Source organism: Ctenocephalides felis, unplaced genomic scaffold (genome assembly GCF_003426905.1).
Source record: "Ctenocephalides felis isolate EL2017-DRISC unplaced genomic scaffold, ASM342690v1 CF-g0.4_SCAFFOLD_00845, whole genome shotgun sequence".
Classification (NCBI taxonomy): domain Eukaryota; kingdom Metazoa; phylum Arthropoda; class Insecta; order Siphonaptera; family Pulicidae; genus Ctenocephalides; species Ctenocephalides felis.
In genome coordinates, this window is record NW_020536999.1 from 84,994,963 (window position 1) to 85,013,489 (window position 18,527).

Consider the following 18,527-nt stretch of genomic DNA (forward strand, 5'->3'; position numbering starts at 1 on the left):
TGCAAAATTGTTGAAATCGGTTTGGGCGTTCTGGATTTATTAAAGCCATACTTCAAATTTGACATGAGTTTGTCATTGTAATTAGCATTTAGGGCTTGAACATTTATTAGATAAATTAAGTAATTGCCGATTAATAAATTCTATAATATTCGTTCACAAAGTGGATTATGTTTAACAACGCCTAAACAAAATAATCTTTTCGCAACTTCACTCATTATGTTATTGTATTTGAAGAACTTCATGTAATTAAAATTAACATACATTCATTGACTGCTTGTATTTTTTTTAACCTTTTTGCTGGCGATATAATCTCATTCTTTGAACAGCTGTAATATAATATCTGTCTTGCCTAAAAATATTTTCCATTTTAATAACTTTAAAGATTTATAGAAACTACGAATAATATAGAAATAATTTCTAATCAATAAACTTACGTTCAGTTTTTCAAGGAACAGGGTAAAATATTCTTCTGATTCAGGCATTTTTCATTAAATCAAGATTTGTACTACTTTAAAATGTTTATATCTATGCCGATTTCCTTGTTTGTATCGGTACGCATACAACGTCGATGCCGGTACACATACAACCAAATACTCTTCTTTTATCTATGCATACAACGCTTATGCCGTTACGCATACAACGATAAATCTCTATTCACATATACCCGTATAGAAATGATATCTAATCATCGAGAGCGAATGACGAATCGTTGGCACTCGTCTCTTTATCTTATCGACTTTTATCTGCCGTAACGCACTTCCGTTGCATTTGTACGGATTTTCAAACGTAGTCACGTCTAAAGAAGTTTTACTTTAACAATGAATCTGAGTGTAACAAATGTTGTAAATTCACAAACGTGTCACTAATATTTAAGACATTATTATATTCATGTTACTAATTCCAATCATGCATCTGATTTTTATATTTTTTAACTTCCCGTAGGATAAGTTATTGCAATGGGCCGAAAATCGAAATTGAAAATGTTTACATTTCTCGACGTTTTGAAGGTTTCTGAACATTTTGGCATACCTCAGAAAAAATGAATGTGTGTGTGTATGTATGTATGTATGGATACAAATTTCCAGTCACGTTTTCGGGCGCACGGATCAACCGATTTGAATGATTCAAAAAACATTCGATTCCTATATTGATAGGGAGATGTGCTGATTAGTTTTTGGCAAAGGCAGGTCCAACAGTTACGAAGATAAAGAGCAAAGAGTACAGAAAATAGAAATCGAGTTTTTGAGAGAACGGAGCATCCGATTTGAATAATCTAAAAAACATTCAATTAGTAATGATTTGAAGAATTGTTTATTAGTTCTTGGCAAAGGCAGGCCCAGCCATTTTGAAGATACGGAGCTAAATGTGCAAAAAATGACAGTTTTTGAGAGAACTAAGCGTCCGATGTAAATGATTTAAAGAACTTTCTGCTTGTCTTAACAAAATAATTGATTTTGGAAAAAAAATTGTTCCAAATTTTTTTTTTAATTTTTTTTTTCAAGAAAAAACATTTCTTGTATATCGAAAATAGTTCAGATTTTATTTTTAATTCTGGCTATAGTTCTAATATACTTTAAACAAATAATTTCAACTTTGTAATTAAGTTATATAATTCTTATAAATATTAGACAATGTTACAATATTAATAATAATCTATTTGAAAACATTCAGTATTCCTCGAACATTTCATTATGGTACGGGAAGTTCCAGCAATTTGCTTTAAGGCACGATGCCATACACACCCTAGTTCTTTTCCATTTTCAAATATCCCGCGGTCTCAATCGATACCAACTTCATCGATAATATTGTCGTGCAAAATGGCTGCCAAGATGGCCGATTTGACATTTTGCAGCGAACTAATATTTATTCGAATATCAAACAAAATTGAATGTTTATTAAATTTATTATTTTATAAAGAAGTTTGCAGGTAATAATTAGGCAAAAGTGAAGTGTATATTAATATGACCACTGTTACTTCACCGTCCGTGGAATTAAGTTCGTACCGGGATCAACATTTTAAGGTAACAGATATATGTGTAATATAGGTTAGGTAGTTTATTTACTGCTGGAATAATTATTATTAAAGAGTTTACTGTTTAGGTATTACTGTTTTATTGAAAAAGTACCTCCTACATTGCATAATAGTTGTCTGCAGATAATTGTTATAATTAGTAGCCTCAGAACCAATATTTTCAGTAGATTTTTCCATACAAAACTGTGTTCAAATATTTCTGATGAATGAAGTGAAGATTACACATATATGTATATATAATAATAATTAGTACTGCTCTAAGGCTTGTTGAAAAAAATGTTGAATGTTTTTATATATGATTATAATTTAATTTAACGTTGACTTCTTCTTATTGAAATCACAACTTTTTGTTTCGTTAGAATTTAGAGATCTCTCAAAGCTCCTAAGCACCCTAGGGTAATTATTTTATTCATAATGTTTGTTAGTTATTTGCTTTCCAAACTAAAATTGTAGTGTAACAAAGTTTGCTGATGCTTCAACATTTATTGTATTGCACCAAGAAAATAAAAGGAAAAATATTTACATATTTTTTTATATTACATGTCAAAGACTGCTTATATTAAATGAAATCAAAACTATATATATTTTTAAAACGTTTCTCGATCATTGTATCAATTTAACACATACTTGCAATTAGACTAGGAGATACTTTTTTCATAAAATTGTAAATGTCCTGAAAATTTACAAAAAAATCCTATTAATATATGTTATCATAGTAGGCATATTGAAGTATAATGTATTAAAACTTCTATATTCTAAGACAAATACAAAAATTATTATAAGTTTCGAACACATTACTTGTTCATCGTCTCAGTTGAAATACATACTGTGGTGCTTTTTTTATATATCATAAAAATCTTCAAAATTTCTTTAAAAAAACTCATCGAGTAGTGTTTGTTATTAAAGTAGATCAGGGGTCGTTCAAGTATTACGTAAGCACTATAGGGGGGCGTGGGGGTTATTGATTTGCTTATTTTGCTAATTTTGTGTAAGAACTTTTGCTTACTTTTGCCGACAAAGGGGGGGGGGGTAAATAATTGTAATAAATCTGCTTACGTAATACTTGAACGATCCCTCATTAATGATTATAGATTCTTAAAGGAATGTACTTAACGTAGAATACATGCTCAGTATTGGAGGTACTCTTTTCATAAAATATTCCATCTTGAAAATTTCTAAGAAAACTCATCAATTTTAGTACTTATTATCAAAGTACACATATTCAAGTACAACATACAATTACAAAGGCTGCTATATAAAATAAATTTACATGTCTTTAATAAACTTTTATAATTTTATTCTCTCAGGGGTCTCGGAGTGAACAAGATCGTCTCTTAAGAACATCATCAACCCTCTACGTAGGCAATTTATCTTTTTACACAACTGAAGAGCAAATATTCGAACTGTTTTCAAAATGTGGAGACGTCCGAAGAGTTATTATGGGTTTAGATAAATATAAAAAGACACCTTGCGGTTTTTGCTTTGTTGAATATTATGCTCGGTGTGATGCTGAAAGTTGTATGAGGTAAGAATAAAAATATTTATCATATTATATAATATTAGTTAGTACATTCAAAAGTTGGAGCAAATTATGTTGTATGTCTCATTTAAAATATCACATTCACGTCTTTAAAATATTGGTCATCAATACTGTGAATTAGATTTAAGCCTTACTTGCAAAACAAGTTGTATGAAACAAATATAAAGATATGAAGTAAATAAATGTTTGCTTTTTGTTAAAAAGTTATAAACATATTCATTATTGGGATAGCTCAAAAAACTAGTTGGTTTGGTATTTAGCCTTGAGGCAAGTTACATGAACTTCCCGATATGTGTAAATAATCGACTTAATCAAAAAAAAAAAGTGTAAATAATATACTTCATCAATCCTACTTAAAAAAAACGATAATAATTTTAGCAAAGTTTGACGAATTTTTAAAATTAAACTACTTGTCGTAAGGCTGTAATATTACAGTAAGTTCTATAAGACCATGATGTATATCGCCAAAAAAGTTCCATGAAAATCGGCTTAATTTTTTTTTTCAACAGTTCAACACAAGAAAACGGCTCGGTGGATTTTCACCTAAAATTAATCAGTACCATTCCCAACTAATTTCTTTCGAACAGTTTTTGATTTTTTAAAATCGGTTCGGTAGGATGAGCTTATGTGATGTGTGAAAATTAGATCGAACTCTTTTTCAACAGTTAATTACAAGAAAACGGCTCGGTAGATTTTCACCTCTAATTCATTACACATTCTCAATAATATCTCTCGAACGTTTTTGATTTTTTAAAATCGGTTCGGTAGGATGAGCTTAAATGTGGACGAAAAGTTTAACACTTTTTTTTCAAATTGCAAAGAAACGGCTTGGCAGATCGTTGCACAAACTGACAAACAATAGTCCTCACCGAAATACATCAAATGGCTTTTAAATTTCTAAAATCGGTTCAGGCGTTTTTTGAGAAACGTCGATCAAAGTCTAATTTTGACAAATGCCAAAAAAACGATATCAATTTTTGCAACTTTGACGAATTTTTAAAGCTGAGCCAGTTGTCGTAGGGCAGAAATATTTTAGTATATGTAGAAGACTATGGTATCTACCGTCAAAAAAATAATCATAAAAATCGTCGAAATTTTTTTTTTTTTTAAATTTATTACAAGAAAACGGCCCGGCCGATTTCTACCAAAAACTAATCAGCACGATTCCCAACCAATATCTTTCGAACGGTTTTTGAATTTTCAAAATCGATTCAGAATTGCGGGCTAAAACGTAGACGAAAAATTTTTCATTTTTCTGCGATTTATAAAGAAACGGCTTGGCCGATCGTTGCACAAAATTGACAAACAATAGTCCTCATCGAGATACATCGAGTGGCTTTTAAATTTTTGAAATCGGTCCAGCCATTTTTGAGGAAACGTCGATTTACGGCAAAAAATCTGTTCACATACACGCACACACACACATACACACACACACACACACACATACTTTTTCCAAATTCGGTCTCATTCGATTCAGAATGGTTTGAAACGTCGAGAAAACATAAAATTAGCAATTCGGATTTTTTGATGAAAACATAAACTTCTCCTTCGGGAAGTTAATAAAAGGCTGCATGTACACTAGGGTGGTCTTTAACATGGAGATTTTCGAATTTTATTGCTTCTAGGGGCTTAAATGATTCCAAATTGATAAAAAAAAATCGTTAAAAGTTTTAGCTCTTAATATTAACTTTTAGATAGTGCGCAATTCAATAAAAGCTACGTATGGAAATAGCATAAAAAAAAATCGAAAATTTTTCCAGAGAATTCTTTTTATCAATTTGGAAGCATTTCCCCTGGGAGCAAGGAATTCGAAGATGTCCATATGAAGGACCACCCTAATGTACATGCAAGTGAAGTTATTTTGTAACTTGATAGAATGTCAATATTCTGGTTGTGTAAACATTATATGGAGAAAAAGATATAATAATTTTGGATCTTATAAGTGAAAAAAGTAATTAACAACAATGGAAATAATGGGACAATTCTGCCTCATAAAATAGCGTTGTCATGGCAACACTATCTAATGCTTGTTTCTTAGCAGTGAAAACTGTGAAAATATTTATCCAATTGCTGTGCGATTAGGCGTATTTTACATACAAACAATCAAGGAAGAACTGCTTCATCGAAGATTCTGTTATCATAACATTCTTCTTTGCTTGTTTATTTGTAAAATACGCCAGATCGCACAGCAAATAAATAGACGTTAAAACTCACAGTTTTTACTGCTAATAAACAAGCATAACACATAGCAGTTGCATTGGCAACGCTATTTTGTGAGGCAGAATTTCTCTATATGAATTTGTTTAATACAATGTTTTCAGATAGTGTATAACATTTTCAGACGATTTCCAATATTTTCAGACGACCGAAAATGTTTCTCATAAACTATGTATTTCTCATAACGTTGTACAAAAAGCATATAAATTTAAAATATAAAGCATGAACCTAAACATTTTAAGAACATAATATATGTATACTCTCTCAATAGTACTTGCATCATCAGTTTCTCGGTTTACTTTAAGGTGAATAGTGTGAATGTTGACTTTTATCATGCAATTTTAGAACATAAATTCCATTTTGATTAGGCCATCCTGGCCTTTTTGGTTAGCTGATTTAATTTGGTTTTCAGACGATGTACAACATTTACAGACAATGTAAAATATTTGTAGGTTATGTACAGTATTTTCAGGCAATCTACAATATTTTCAGACATTTGACAACATTTTTAGATCATTAATAACATTTTCGGACAACCTACAATTTGTAATGATTTAAGACAATGTACAACATTTTCAGGCAATGTACAATATTTTCCTTAAATCTATAATATTCTCATACAATTTACAGCATGTTTAGAAAACGTACAATATTTTAAGACGATTGCCACATTTTAGGGCAACTTCCAACATTTTAAGACGATTTCCAACATTATAAGAGGACTTACAACATTTTAAGACGACTTCCAACATTCTAAGATGACTTAGAACATTTTATGATGTTTCAAAACATTTTATGACGATTTAGAACATTTTATGACGATTTAGAAGATTTTATGACGGTTTAGAACATTTTAAAGCGACTTGCAACATTTTAAGGCGACTTGCTACATTTTAAGGCGACTTGCAACATTTTAAGGCGACTTGCAACATTTTAAGGCGACTTGCAACATTTTAAGGCGACTTGCAACATTTTAAGGCGACTTGCAACATTTTAAAGCGACTTTCAACATTTTAAGGCGACTTTCAACATTTTAAGGCGACTTGCAACATTTTAAGGCGACTTGCAACATTTTAAGGCGACTTGCTACATTTTAAGGCGGCTTGCAACATTTTAAGGCGGCTTGCAACATTTTAAGGCGGCTTGCAACATTTTAAGGCGACTTCCAACATTTTAAGGCGACTTCCAACATTTTAAGGCGACTTCCAACATTTTAAGGCGACTTGCACATTTTATGGCGACTTGCAATATTTTATGGCGACTTGCAATATTTTATGGCGACTTGCAATATTTTATGGCGACTTCCAACATTTTAAGGCGATTTCCAACATTTTAAGGCAACTTCTAATATTTTAAGGCGACTTCCAACATTCTAAGGCGACTTCCAACATTCTTAGACAACATCCAACATTTTAAGGCTTTGTAACATTTTAGGGCGATTTCTAACATTTTATGTTGGCTTGTAACATTTTATGGCGGCTTGTAACATTTTATGGCGGCTTGTAACATTTTCTGGCGACTTGTAACATTTAAAGATGTTTTGAAACATTTTCAGACGATTGCAACATTTTAAAACAACTTGCAACACGTTTAGTTCACTTGTAGCATTGTAGTTGATTTGCAACACTTCTAGACCTTAAGACGACTTCAACATGTTTAGACAATTTTCGACGATTTGAGATAATCTACATTTTCAGAAAATATACAATATTTTCATACGTCTTGGATCATTTTGAGATGTTTTGAAATATTTTCAGACGACTTGCAACATTTTTAGACGATTTGCAGCATTTTAAGTCGATTTTCAATACTTCTAGACCTTATGATGTCTTCAACATTTTTAGACAATTTACGACGATTTGAGAAAATATACAACATTTTCTGAAAATACACAATATTTTCATACGTCTTGCAATATTTTGACATGTCTTGAAATATTTTTAGACGACTTGCAACATTTTTAGATGACTTGCAGCACTTTTGGACTTTAATGAGGCTACAACATTTTTAGACAATTAACGACGATTTGGACAATCTACAACATTTTCGTGAAAATATACAATATTTTCATACGCCCTGCAACATTTTAAAACAACTTGAAACATTTTCAGACGACTTGCAATATATTTAGAGGACTTGCAACACTTTAAGACCATAAGACGACTCCAACATTTTTAGACTATTTATGACGATTTGAGACAGTCTACAGCATTTTTAAAATTTTTAGATGTCTTGGAATAATTTCAGGCGACTTGCAACATTCTACAACAACTGGCAACATTTTCAGACGACTTGCAACACTTTAAGACCTTAAGACGACTTCAACATTTTTGACAATTATCGACGATTTGAGACAATCTACAACATTTTCAGACAACATACGATATTTTCATACAATCTACAAGCTTTTCCTACCATCTACAACATTTTCATACAATTTCCGAAATTATCATGCTATGCACATGTCACTTGAAGTCGCATATTCGGTAAATCTACATTTTCATATTTAAACGGTTAGCATTATTTTATGATTACTGGCAATATATAAAGACGTTTTAAAAATATTAAACTACAACATTTTCATACAATCTACAGCGTGTTCACAAAATCTGCAACATTTTAAGGAGACTTGCAACGTTTTACAGACGTCTTGAAACGTTTTGAGATTACTTGCAAAATTTTAGACAATCAATAACGATTTAAGATATTCAGATAATGTATATTATTTTCATACAATCTTCGATATTTTTAAACTGTTTATAGCATGCTTCAAAATTCTACAACATTTTCAGATGACTTGCAACATTTTAAGACAATTTGCAGAAATTTAAGACGTCTTACAACATTTTAAGACAATTTGAGGAAATTTAGGACGTCTTGCAATATTCTAAAACGCTTTGCAACATTTTGAGACCTCTTGCAACACTTTAAGACGACTTGCAAAATTTTTAGACAATTCACTGCTATTTGAGAGACAATCTTCATATAGTCTAGAATATTTTCATACTACATACCTTTACCTGCAGCATGCTCAGAAAATCTACAACATTTTAAGACGAATTGCAAAATTTGAGACTTGCTAAATTTTGAGATGAGTTGCAATATTTTGAGACGACTTTCAATATTTTGAGACGACTTTCAATATTTTGAGATGACTTTCAATATTTTGAGACGACTTTCAATATTTTGAGACGACTTTCAATATTTTGAGACGACTTTCAATATTTTGAGACGAGTTTCAATATTTTGAGACGACTTTCAATATTTTGAGACGACTTTCAATATTTTGAGACGACTTTCAATATTTTGAGACGACTTTCAATATTTTGAGACGACTTTCAATATTTTGAGACGTCTTGTAATATTTTAAGACATCTTATATCATTTTTAGACAATGGGCAATATTTTCAGCATATTCAAAAAATCTACAACATTTTCAGGCGATTTGCAAAATTTTAAAACTACTCGCAACACATTTAGACGACTTGCATAACAATATATTTAGACGACTTGCAACGTTTTGAGACGACTTGCAACACATTTTGAGACGGCTTGCAACACAGTTTGAGACGGCTTGCAACACAGTTTGAGACGGCTTGCAACACAGTTTGAGACGGCTTGCAACGTTTTCAGACGACTTGCAATGTTTTGAGACGGCTTGCAACATTTTCAGACGTCTTGCAACGTTTTGAGACGACTTGCAACACAGTTTGAGACGGCTTGCAACATTATGAAACTACTTGCAATATTTTAAGACGGCTTGCAACATTTTCAGACGGCTTGCAACATTCTAAGACGACTTGGAACGTTCCAAGACGACTTGGAACATTTTCAGACGATTTGCAACATTTTTAGATATTTTGCAACAATTTAGAACGTCTTGCAATATTTTCAGACGACTTGCAACATTTTCAGACGACTTGCAACATTTTGAGACGACTTGGAACGTTCTAAGACGACTTGGAACGTTCTAAGACGACTTGGAACGTTCTAAGACGACTTGGAACGTTCTAAGACGACTTGGAACGTTCTAAGACGACTTGGAACGTTCTAAGACGACTTGGAACGTTCTAAGACGACTTGGAACGTTCTAAGACGACTTGGAACGTTCTAAGACGACTTGGAACGTTCTAAGACGACTTGGAACGTTCTAAGACGACTTGGAACGTTCTAAGACGACTTGGAACGTTCTAAGACGACTTGGAACGTTCTAAGACGACTTGGAACGTTCTAAGACGACTTGGAATGTTCTAAGACGACTTGGAACGTTCTAAGACGACTTGCAACATTTTTAGATAGTTTGCAACAATTTAGAATGTCTTGCAATATTTTCAGACGATTTGCAACATTTTAAGACGACTTTCAACATTTTAAGAAGGCTTTCAATAGTTTGAGACGGCTTTCAACAGTTTGAGGCATCTTGTAACATTTTTAGACAATGGACAATATTTTCAGCATATTCAAAAAATCTACAATATTTTCAGACAACTTACAACATTTTAAGACGGCTTGCATCACTTTAAGACGACACGAAACACTTTAAGACGACTCGAAACACTTTAAGACGACTCGAAACACTTTAAGACGACTCGAAACACTTTTAGACGACTTGCAATATTTTAAGACAACTTGCAACGTTTTTAGACGACTTGCAACGTTTTTAGACGACTTGCAACACTTTAAGACGACTTGCAAAGTTTTTAGACGACTAATAATTTTTTTTTTGACTATTCACAACGATTTGAGACGATCTACAATATGTTTATACAATCTACGATATTTTTACTTTACTATCTATAGCATATTCACAATCTACTTCATTGTCACACTACTTGCAACATTATAAGACGACTTGCAATATCATCAGACGACTTGCAACATTTATCTATTTGGTAGCTTAAATATTTAATGCAACTTTGTTTGAAGTCACATTAGAAGTTTTACTTTAATAATTAAATATATCTATGTATTTTATTAGAAACAAAATCTTTCATAAAATTACAGTGCTGCATAATTAGTTTATATTTGTTTTATTTAGATATGTTAATGGTACCAGACTAGACGGCAGAATTGTAAGAATCGATTGGGATGCTGGTTTCATTGAAGGAAGGCAATACGGACGTGGAAAAACTGGTGGACAGGTAAAACCATCTGTTATTTCACAATATCTTCTATTAATTTCAAAAAAAATATTATACTTTTTATTTTATTATATTATTTCTATTATTATTTTAGGTCAGAGATGAATACAGAATGGATTATGATGATGGTCGAGGTGGTTATGGTAAAATCCTTCAACAAAAAGGAGCCCCCAATACAATAGATCACCATCATAGATAAATTTAACACCAATAAATATAATTCTATTAATATTTTCATAAAAAACGAGGTATTTAGGACGAAATATTTTGTTTAGGAGTAAATGAGGAAAAAGTATCAGTTATACACTAATTATGAAGTGAAAACTTTGTGTATGTAATTATTTATTTTAATACAATTTTTTATTGTAATGTTTTGTATTTTGGCACTAGTATAGTAATGACATTTTTAATATTTTATGACAAACTATTAGTCCAGTCAATATATTAAGTTCACCTCGGGATTCGAGATACCCAGCTGTAAGTCTGTAAATACTTGTATATTGACTCCCTAACGTTGTCTCAAAACCTAAATATGGTATTGACACCATACCATGAAATATAATCTGATTTTTGTATCCCTTGATTTAACCAAGAGATATAATCTCAAACTGCTTTTCAAATCATTATAATTATGGTATTGACATCCTACCATATGTAGGTTTTGAGACAACTTTAGGGTCTCAATATATAAGTATTTACAGACTTACAGTTGGGTATCTCGAATTGCGAGATTCTTACCTAATTTAAGCTTAAATGACTGGACTATATTTCAAAGAATTTAATTATTTAATTTTTTTTACTTGGAAGTGTTGCATTTTAATATCATCAAAAGAATTATGATTATTTAATATAATAACACTATAATAATTAAAAATTAATGAATGAATAAAAATCCAATATACACTATAATCAATGTCCATGAAAGCACATATATGTATATTAAAGCGAGTCGATTTGTATGGGCATAAAAAGTCGCATAGGCACATATGATTTGCAGATACTAGGAATCAAACTAAGATACTTTTCTGAAGAAACACTAACATAAGGGTTAAAATTCGAAAAATATCATTTTGGCCCATTTAGAGTGCCCCCAATCGCGTCCGAATGTATGACCGATTCCATGGAAGGCCGATTTGCCCATGCACGTGGTTTACACCCTGCCCCCCCCCCCGCCTGAAAGATTATTCAACATTTAACCCTTATCTTAGGGGATGTGAGGTATGGTTTCTTCAGCAATGTATCTTATTTTGATCCCTATAATACGAAAATCATATGTCGTAGGGCGGGTCGATTTGTGTTGGTAAAAAAAAATTCCATAGCACATTTGATTTTCGGATCTAGGGATCAAATTAAGATACTTTGCTGAAGAAACTATACCTCTAAAATTAATTCTGATGTCCCATGCATTGATCCAAAATTGGGGTGAAAATTTTTAAAAATTCCGTTTTGACCCATTTAGAGTGCCCCCAATCGCGTTCAAATTTATGACCAACCCTATGGAAGGACGATTTACCAATGCCCGTGGTTCACACCTTAGAACTCCCTTCGAGTGGTTTTTCAAAATTTAACCCTTATCTTTGGGTCAATGCACGGGACATCAGAATGTATTTTACAGGTACGGTTTCTTCAGCAAAGTATCTTATTTTGATCCCCATAATCTGAAAATCGTATGTTCCTAAAGGACCTTATAATCGATCCGCCCTAATGTATATAATTCTAAGTTTTTTGGATAGCTATTATAGCTAAATAATCTGTTTTCATATTTTAAAAAGGGGTTTTTAACTTCGCAACTTGACCTTGTTTTTATAGCCCTTAATTTAGACTTTTTTTTTTTAAACGATGGTATAATCTCAAACTGCTTTTCAAATTATTGTAACTTTATATAAGAATGAAAATATAATTGCATCATGTTCATATTTATCTTCTTATAATTTAAAATATAATAATCTTGAAATAAATTTAAAAAAGTGCAAGAAAACAATAAAACTATTACAAAAATAACACAGAAAAGAACCAAAAAGTAATGACAAATATGTTAAATAATCATTATGAGAAAAGGACATGTTAAATTTAATATTATTAATATGTAGATTATAATATTAGGATATAGATAATATTTTTTATCAAAGGTTGATAAATATAAGTTTTATTTTAATCTTCTTTCATTAAATTCGTGTTTCATTAAGTTGTTAGTACAATCATTGGTTGGTAGTTTGATATTAATTTTTATACAGGTTCATACTTTAATATTGTGTTTTACTTTTCTTTTTTAAACTTACTTTTTATTTTATGCTTAATAACTGTGCTAGTTATTGAAAGCAATAAACAAATATTCAAAATAAAGGGGCCAATTTTGCAGTAACATGGCAGATAACATAGTGTTGTTGTTTTGTTATGGCAATGCTACCTTATACTTGTTTATCTGTGGCTACCTTATCCTTTTTTCTTGGAACATTTCGGAAATAAGTACGTCCATCATCAGGTTCTTCTGTCAAGAACAATATTCAATTATCTATATTTAAATAAAAGTTATTTTACATATAAAACTGTATGTTTTAAATGCGCATCACAAAGGTGCAGTTATCATAACATTCTTTTGTGGTTTGTTTTTATGTGCATTTTCACAGTTTTTAGTACCAAGAAAGAAAAATAAGATAGCTTTGCCATAACAAGGCTATGTTATCTGCCATGTTGCCTCAGAATTGGCACCGGAACCTTAGTATCGGAATAAATAATTTACGCCATTCATCGTCACAGTTGCAAATAAAACTACTAGTGCATGGCATCGTGCCTTAAGGTAAATTGCTGGAACTTTCCGTACCGTAATGAAAATTATCGAGAAATATTAAATGTATTCAAATAGATTATTATAAATACTGTATCTTCTATATGTTTACAGAAAACTAAATAAACACAACTTAGTCAATCGAAATTAAAATGAAGGACATTGTCTAATATTTATAAGAATTATATAAACTGAATTGCAAAGTTAAAATTATTTATTTGAAGATTATTAGTGAGCTTTAGAACTACAGTTAGAAAAAAAATTAAAATTCGATTTATTTTTGATATTCAAAAAAATTTGTTTTTCTAAAAGCAATCGTTTCGTCAACACAAGTACAAAGTTTTCAATCACTCAAATCGGATGCGTAGTTCTCTCAAAAAACTGCCATTTTTTGCACATTTAGCTCGGTACCTCCAAAACGGCCTAGGCTTACCTTCGCCAAAAACTAATCACACACTTGTGCTCATCATTACGAATTGAATGTTTTTTGGATCATTCAAATCGGATGCTCCGTTCTCTCAAAACTTGGGTAGGTAGGCTAGACCTGCCTTCGACAAAAACTAATCAGCACGTTTTCTTATCAATACGAATCGAATGTTTTTCTTAATTATTTAAATCGGTTGGTTAAACTCATTAAACCGTGTAACTGAAATTGTCGATGCACACACACATACATCCGTTTTGTAAGCTAAAATGTTCAGAAACCCCTGAAACGTAAAGATATATAAACATTTTCATTTTCGATTTTTTGCGATTTTCAAAATATAAAAAAGGCAAATTGGTTCAAAAATATCAGAATTCTCAAAAATAATTTTTCAGTTTTAAAAAAAAATAATAGTGATAAAGCTTTTTTAGAAATTAAATTTTAGTTCTTAGTATGGGTAGTTCCAGCAATTTGCCTCAGGCACAATGTCAAGTACTAGTAGTACTTTGTTTTTTATGTCCCAGTTGCAAATAAAATGAGCTTATTCTTGCACATTTCAATTTGCAGTATTGAACATGTCGGCAATTTTGAAATAATTAGTATAGTTAAGATTAAGAAGAGGTGACTAGTTTTTGGCAGAGGCAGGTCTCAACCATTTTGAAGATACACCTACTAAATGTGCAAAAATGGCAGTTTTTGAGAGAACTAAGATTCCGATTGGAATGATTCAAAGAACTTTCTGCTTGTTTTAACAAAATAATTACTTTTGGGGATGAAATTTTGGTTTAAATTTTTTTTTCAAAAACTAATTTTTTGAATATCAAAAATAATTCAGATTTTAATTTTAATTATGACTTAAGTTCTAAAATACTTCAAACAAACAATTTAAACTTTGCAATTCAGTTTATATCATTCTTATAAATAAATTGTAAACAATGTTACAGTACTTAGAATAATGTATTCAAAAACATTTAATATTCTTCGAACATTTTGTTACGGTACGGGAAGTTCCAGCAATTTGCTTTAAGGCACGATGCCACACACCACTAATTTTATATATAAATTGTAATATAATTATAAAATATTGCTGCATATTGATTTTTATGGTGAATTTCATAATATTAACAACTAATCTCAAATTTTAATATTTTGATTATCAAATCTGTTAACAATGGCGCAAAGACATCCAGCATTATTATATTTTCAAGGGACATCCAGAACGAAATTAATTGTAGGTAGATTTGGCAACATTGGTTTTTGTATGATAATGTTGGTTGCTTGCGAACAAATATGTCAAGATGGTGTCAAGCCTAAACAATAATACAATGGTATCAAGCTTGATGTAAGTTAAACTTATTTTATAAATATTAACTTTTTCTCAGTTATTATCAAAGTTTCGTTAATATTTGTGCTCACGCACCGATTAATTTTAAATTTAGATATTATATATACATAAATTGTGTCTCGTGTTTTTTTCAAACTTTACCTGCGCTGTCAAACCATTTAGGTTATAGGCTTGTAAGTTACTCATGGCATATTTATTGTATATTTAATAAATCTAATGGACGTCGCTTTTTTTAACTTCCCGTAGGGTATTTATAGTAATGGGCCGAAAATCGAAATGAAATTTTTTGCATTTATCGAAGTTTTGAAGTTTCTCTGAACATTTTGACATACACCTCAGAAAAGGATGTGTGTGTGTGTTTTTGTATGTCCACGATTTTTCGACCACGTTTTCGTGCGCACGGATCAACCGATTTGAATGGTTCAAAAAACATTCGATTCCTATTGATAGGGAGATGTGCTGATTAGTTTTTGGCAAAGGCAGGTTCAGCCGTTACGGAGATACGGAGCAGAGGGCGCAGAAAATACAAATCGAGTTTTTGAGAGAACGGAGTTTCCGATTTGAATGATCTAAAAAACATTCAATTTGTAATGATTGGGAGAAGTAGTTATTAGTTTTTGGCAAAGGCAGGCCTAGCCATTTCGAAGATACAGAGCTAAATATACAAAAAATGACAGTTTTTGAGAGAAATAAGCATCCGCAATGAATAATTCAAAAATATTTCTGCTTGTGTTGACAAAACAATTGGTTTTGGAAGAAATTTTTTTTTTATATTGAAAATGATTCAGATTTTAATTTTAATTCTGGCTAAAGTTCTAAAGCTTACTTATATACTTTAAATAAATAATTTTAACTTTGTAATTTAGTTTATATAATTCTTATAATATTAAACAATGTTATAGTATTCATAATAATCTAATTGAAAACATTTAATATTCCTCGAATATTTCGTTACGGTACGGGAAGTTCCTGCAATTTGCCTTAAGGCACAGTGCCATACACAATTTATACATAGTTTCACATTTATATGTTTCATTACGTATACTTGCTAACATGATTCTATAAGCAAATTCATGACTATCATGACTATTATAATAATAGTTAATATTATTATATTATACACTATAATATTTCCTTTATTATTTATTACACATTAATTCAATAAACATGCCGGATAATGATGTTATTTTTATTTCAGTGCTGTTACCAAAATAGATTAGAAGATTGCATTTTGCCAGCCAGGTGTATTTGTGCCATTATCTGAATATCTTCATCAGGTAAGTTTTAATTTTTATGTTTTTGATTTACTATTTCAATGATGATACTATGACAAGCATATAACTAAATGTCTCAATGTTGATACATGATTTTACTGATTTTTAATTCAATCATAATCATTAATTCAATAACCATTTTCTGGGTAATAATCTTGTTATTTTTATTACAGTGCTGTTATCAAACAATATTAGAAGATTGCATTTTGTCAGTAGGTGTATTTGTGCATTATCTGAAAATCTTTATCAGGTAAGTTTTGATTTTTATATTTTTTATTTACTATTGCAATGATAATACAGGTAACCTCTGTATAACACGGTAGTTATGTTCCAAAAAACTAGTAGTTTATGCGAACTAGTACAAAAGAGGGGTTACGTTCCAAGAATTCAAAAAAACATGCCACTATGCTATGAATACCATTTTACTAGAAGCAAATAATTGCAAAAATTTTTTTTTGCAAAAAATAATGCATGGAACTGCTCAGAAGATATAGATATAATGCAAAAAATGAAATGCGTTGGATAACTTACTTGTTAGTTATGATGAAAAAAATCATAATTCATGTAATGAATATTACTTCTTGTGAAAATTAATAACCATAACTGTATTTTATAATTGATATTGATATATGATTTATAATAAATATTGTTATAGTTATTAATTTTTATATGAACTAATATACTAGTAAGTGCTATCCAACGCAATCCTTTCTTTTGCATATCTTCATTCCTTCAGATCTGTGCATTATTTTTTGCAAACTAGTGGTGTATGGCATTGTGCCTGAAGGCAAATTGCTGGAACTTTTCAGACTAAAAATTAAGTTCTTTAAAAAAGATAAATTGTTTTGAAACTTTGAAAAAATTAGATTTTTGAAAAAAAAAATGTTATATTTTGAAATATTTTGAATATCGAAAATATCGAAACGCGTAAGCGCCGCGTTACAATCTCATTTTTAATACTTTTTATGTTTGTATTGTTGATACTGTAAAAACTATTTAAATTGTTAACTCAATGCTATATTTTGCGAACGAAAATTTGATGCATTTGAAATAAAATATGTTCATTCTAACAATAAGTCCGCTTAATTAAATTTTGTTTATATATTTGATTCAAACAATATATATTCTAATCCAATAAGTTTTCACAAGGAACAAATAATGAAAATTTTAGTTTTATAATACTCATTCATAGACATTTTTGTTGACTGATTTTTTTATTCTTCGAATGTTTTAATTACGTTACGGGAAGTACCAGCAATTTGCTTTAAGGCACGATGCGTTTAAAATACTATCTAATGAGCATTGTTTATTAACTTCCTGTAGGATAAGTAATAGTAATCGCAAAAAAATTAAAAATTAAAATTTTATATATCTTTACGTTTGAGAGGTTTTGAACATTTTGCATGCCTTAGAAAAAATGTATGTATGTGTGTGTGTGTGCGGATACAAATTTCGTCGACGATTTCGGGAACACCGATCAACCGATTTGAATAATTCAAAAAGCATTCAAATTGTATTGATAAGACGTGCTGATTAGTTTTTGGCGAAGGCAGGTCTAGCCGTTCCGAGGATACGGGTCAAAAGTGCCAAAAACGCTAACTCAGTTTTTAAGAGAACGGAGCGTCCGATTTTAATTCAAAAAACATTGTACTTGTATTGACAAGATGAAGACTGATTAAATTTTTGGGAAGACAGGTCTAGCGGTAATGGACTCTAAAAAAAAAATGTCATTTGACGGTCAAAAATGTTTATTGGACATATGCACA

At 30.7% G+C, this 18,527-nt stretch overlaps 2 protein-coding genes and 1 long non-coding RNA gene across 3 annotated transcripts in view; all 3 read left to right on the forward strand.

Moving 5' to 3' along the window:
• Nucleotides 1-1,938, forward strand: part of LOC113391201 (nuclear cap-binding protein subunit 2-like) — a 4,429-nt gene extending 2,491 nt beyond the window's left edge. The window contains exon 3 of the mRNA XM_026627153.1: nt 1,918-1,938. Coding sequence (XP_026482938.1) covers nt 1,918-1,938 — 21 coding nt within the window. The remainder of the gene's footprint in view (nt 1-1,917) is intronic.
• Nucleotides 1,891-11,246, forward strand: LOC113376707 (nuclear cap-binding protein subunit 2-like). The gene is made up of 4 exons (XM_026616727.1): nt 1,891-2,021; nt 3,340-3,557; nt 10,831-10,933; nt 11,028-11,246. Exons 1-4 carry the CDS (start codon nt 1,962-1,964, stop codon nt 11,130-11,132), a joined length of 486 nt encoding a protein of 161 aa, XP_026472512.1. The 5' UTR covers nt 1,891-1,961; the 3' UTR covers nt 11,133-11,246.
• A 4,155-nt stretch (nt 11,247-15,401) lies between these two features.
• Nucleotides 15,402-16,989, forward strand: LOC113376599. The gene is made up of 3 exons (XR_003367045.1): nt 15,402-15,484; nt 16,686-16,764; nt 16,935-16,989. It is a non-coding gene; the product is annotated as an uncharacterized LOC113376599 (long non-coding RNA).
• The last annotated feature ends 1,538 nt before the right edge of the window (nt 16,990-18,527 follow it).

What these genes read in the sequence shown, in the direction of transcription:
- LOC113376707 (XM_026616727.1), top strand. Translation starts at nt 1,962, where the DNA reads ATGACCACTGTTACTTCACCGTCCGTGGAATTAAGTTCGTACCGGGAT. An exon ending in GATGCTGAAAGTTGTATGAG is followed by an intron (nt 3,558 to 10,830) that starts GTAAGAATAAAA and finishes TGTTTTATTTAG; the next exon opens with ATATGTTAATGGTACCAGAC. An exon ending in GTGGAAAAACTGGTGGACAG is followed by an intron (nt 10,934 to 11,027) that starts GTAAAACCATCT and finishes TTATTATTTTAG; the next exon opens with GTCAGAGATGAATACAGAAT.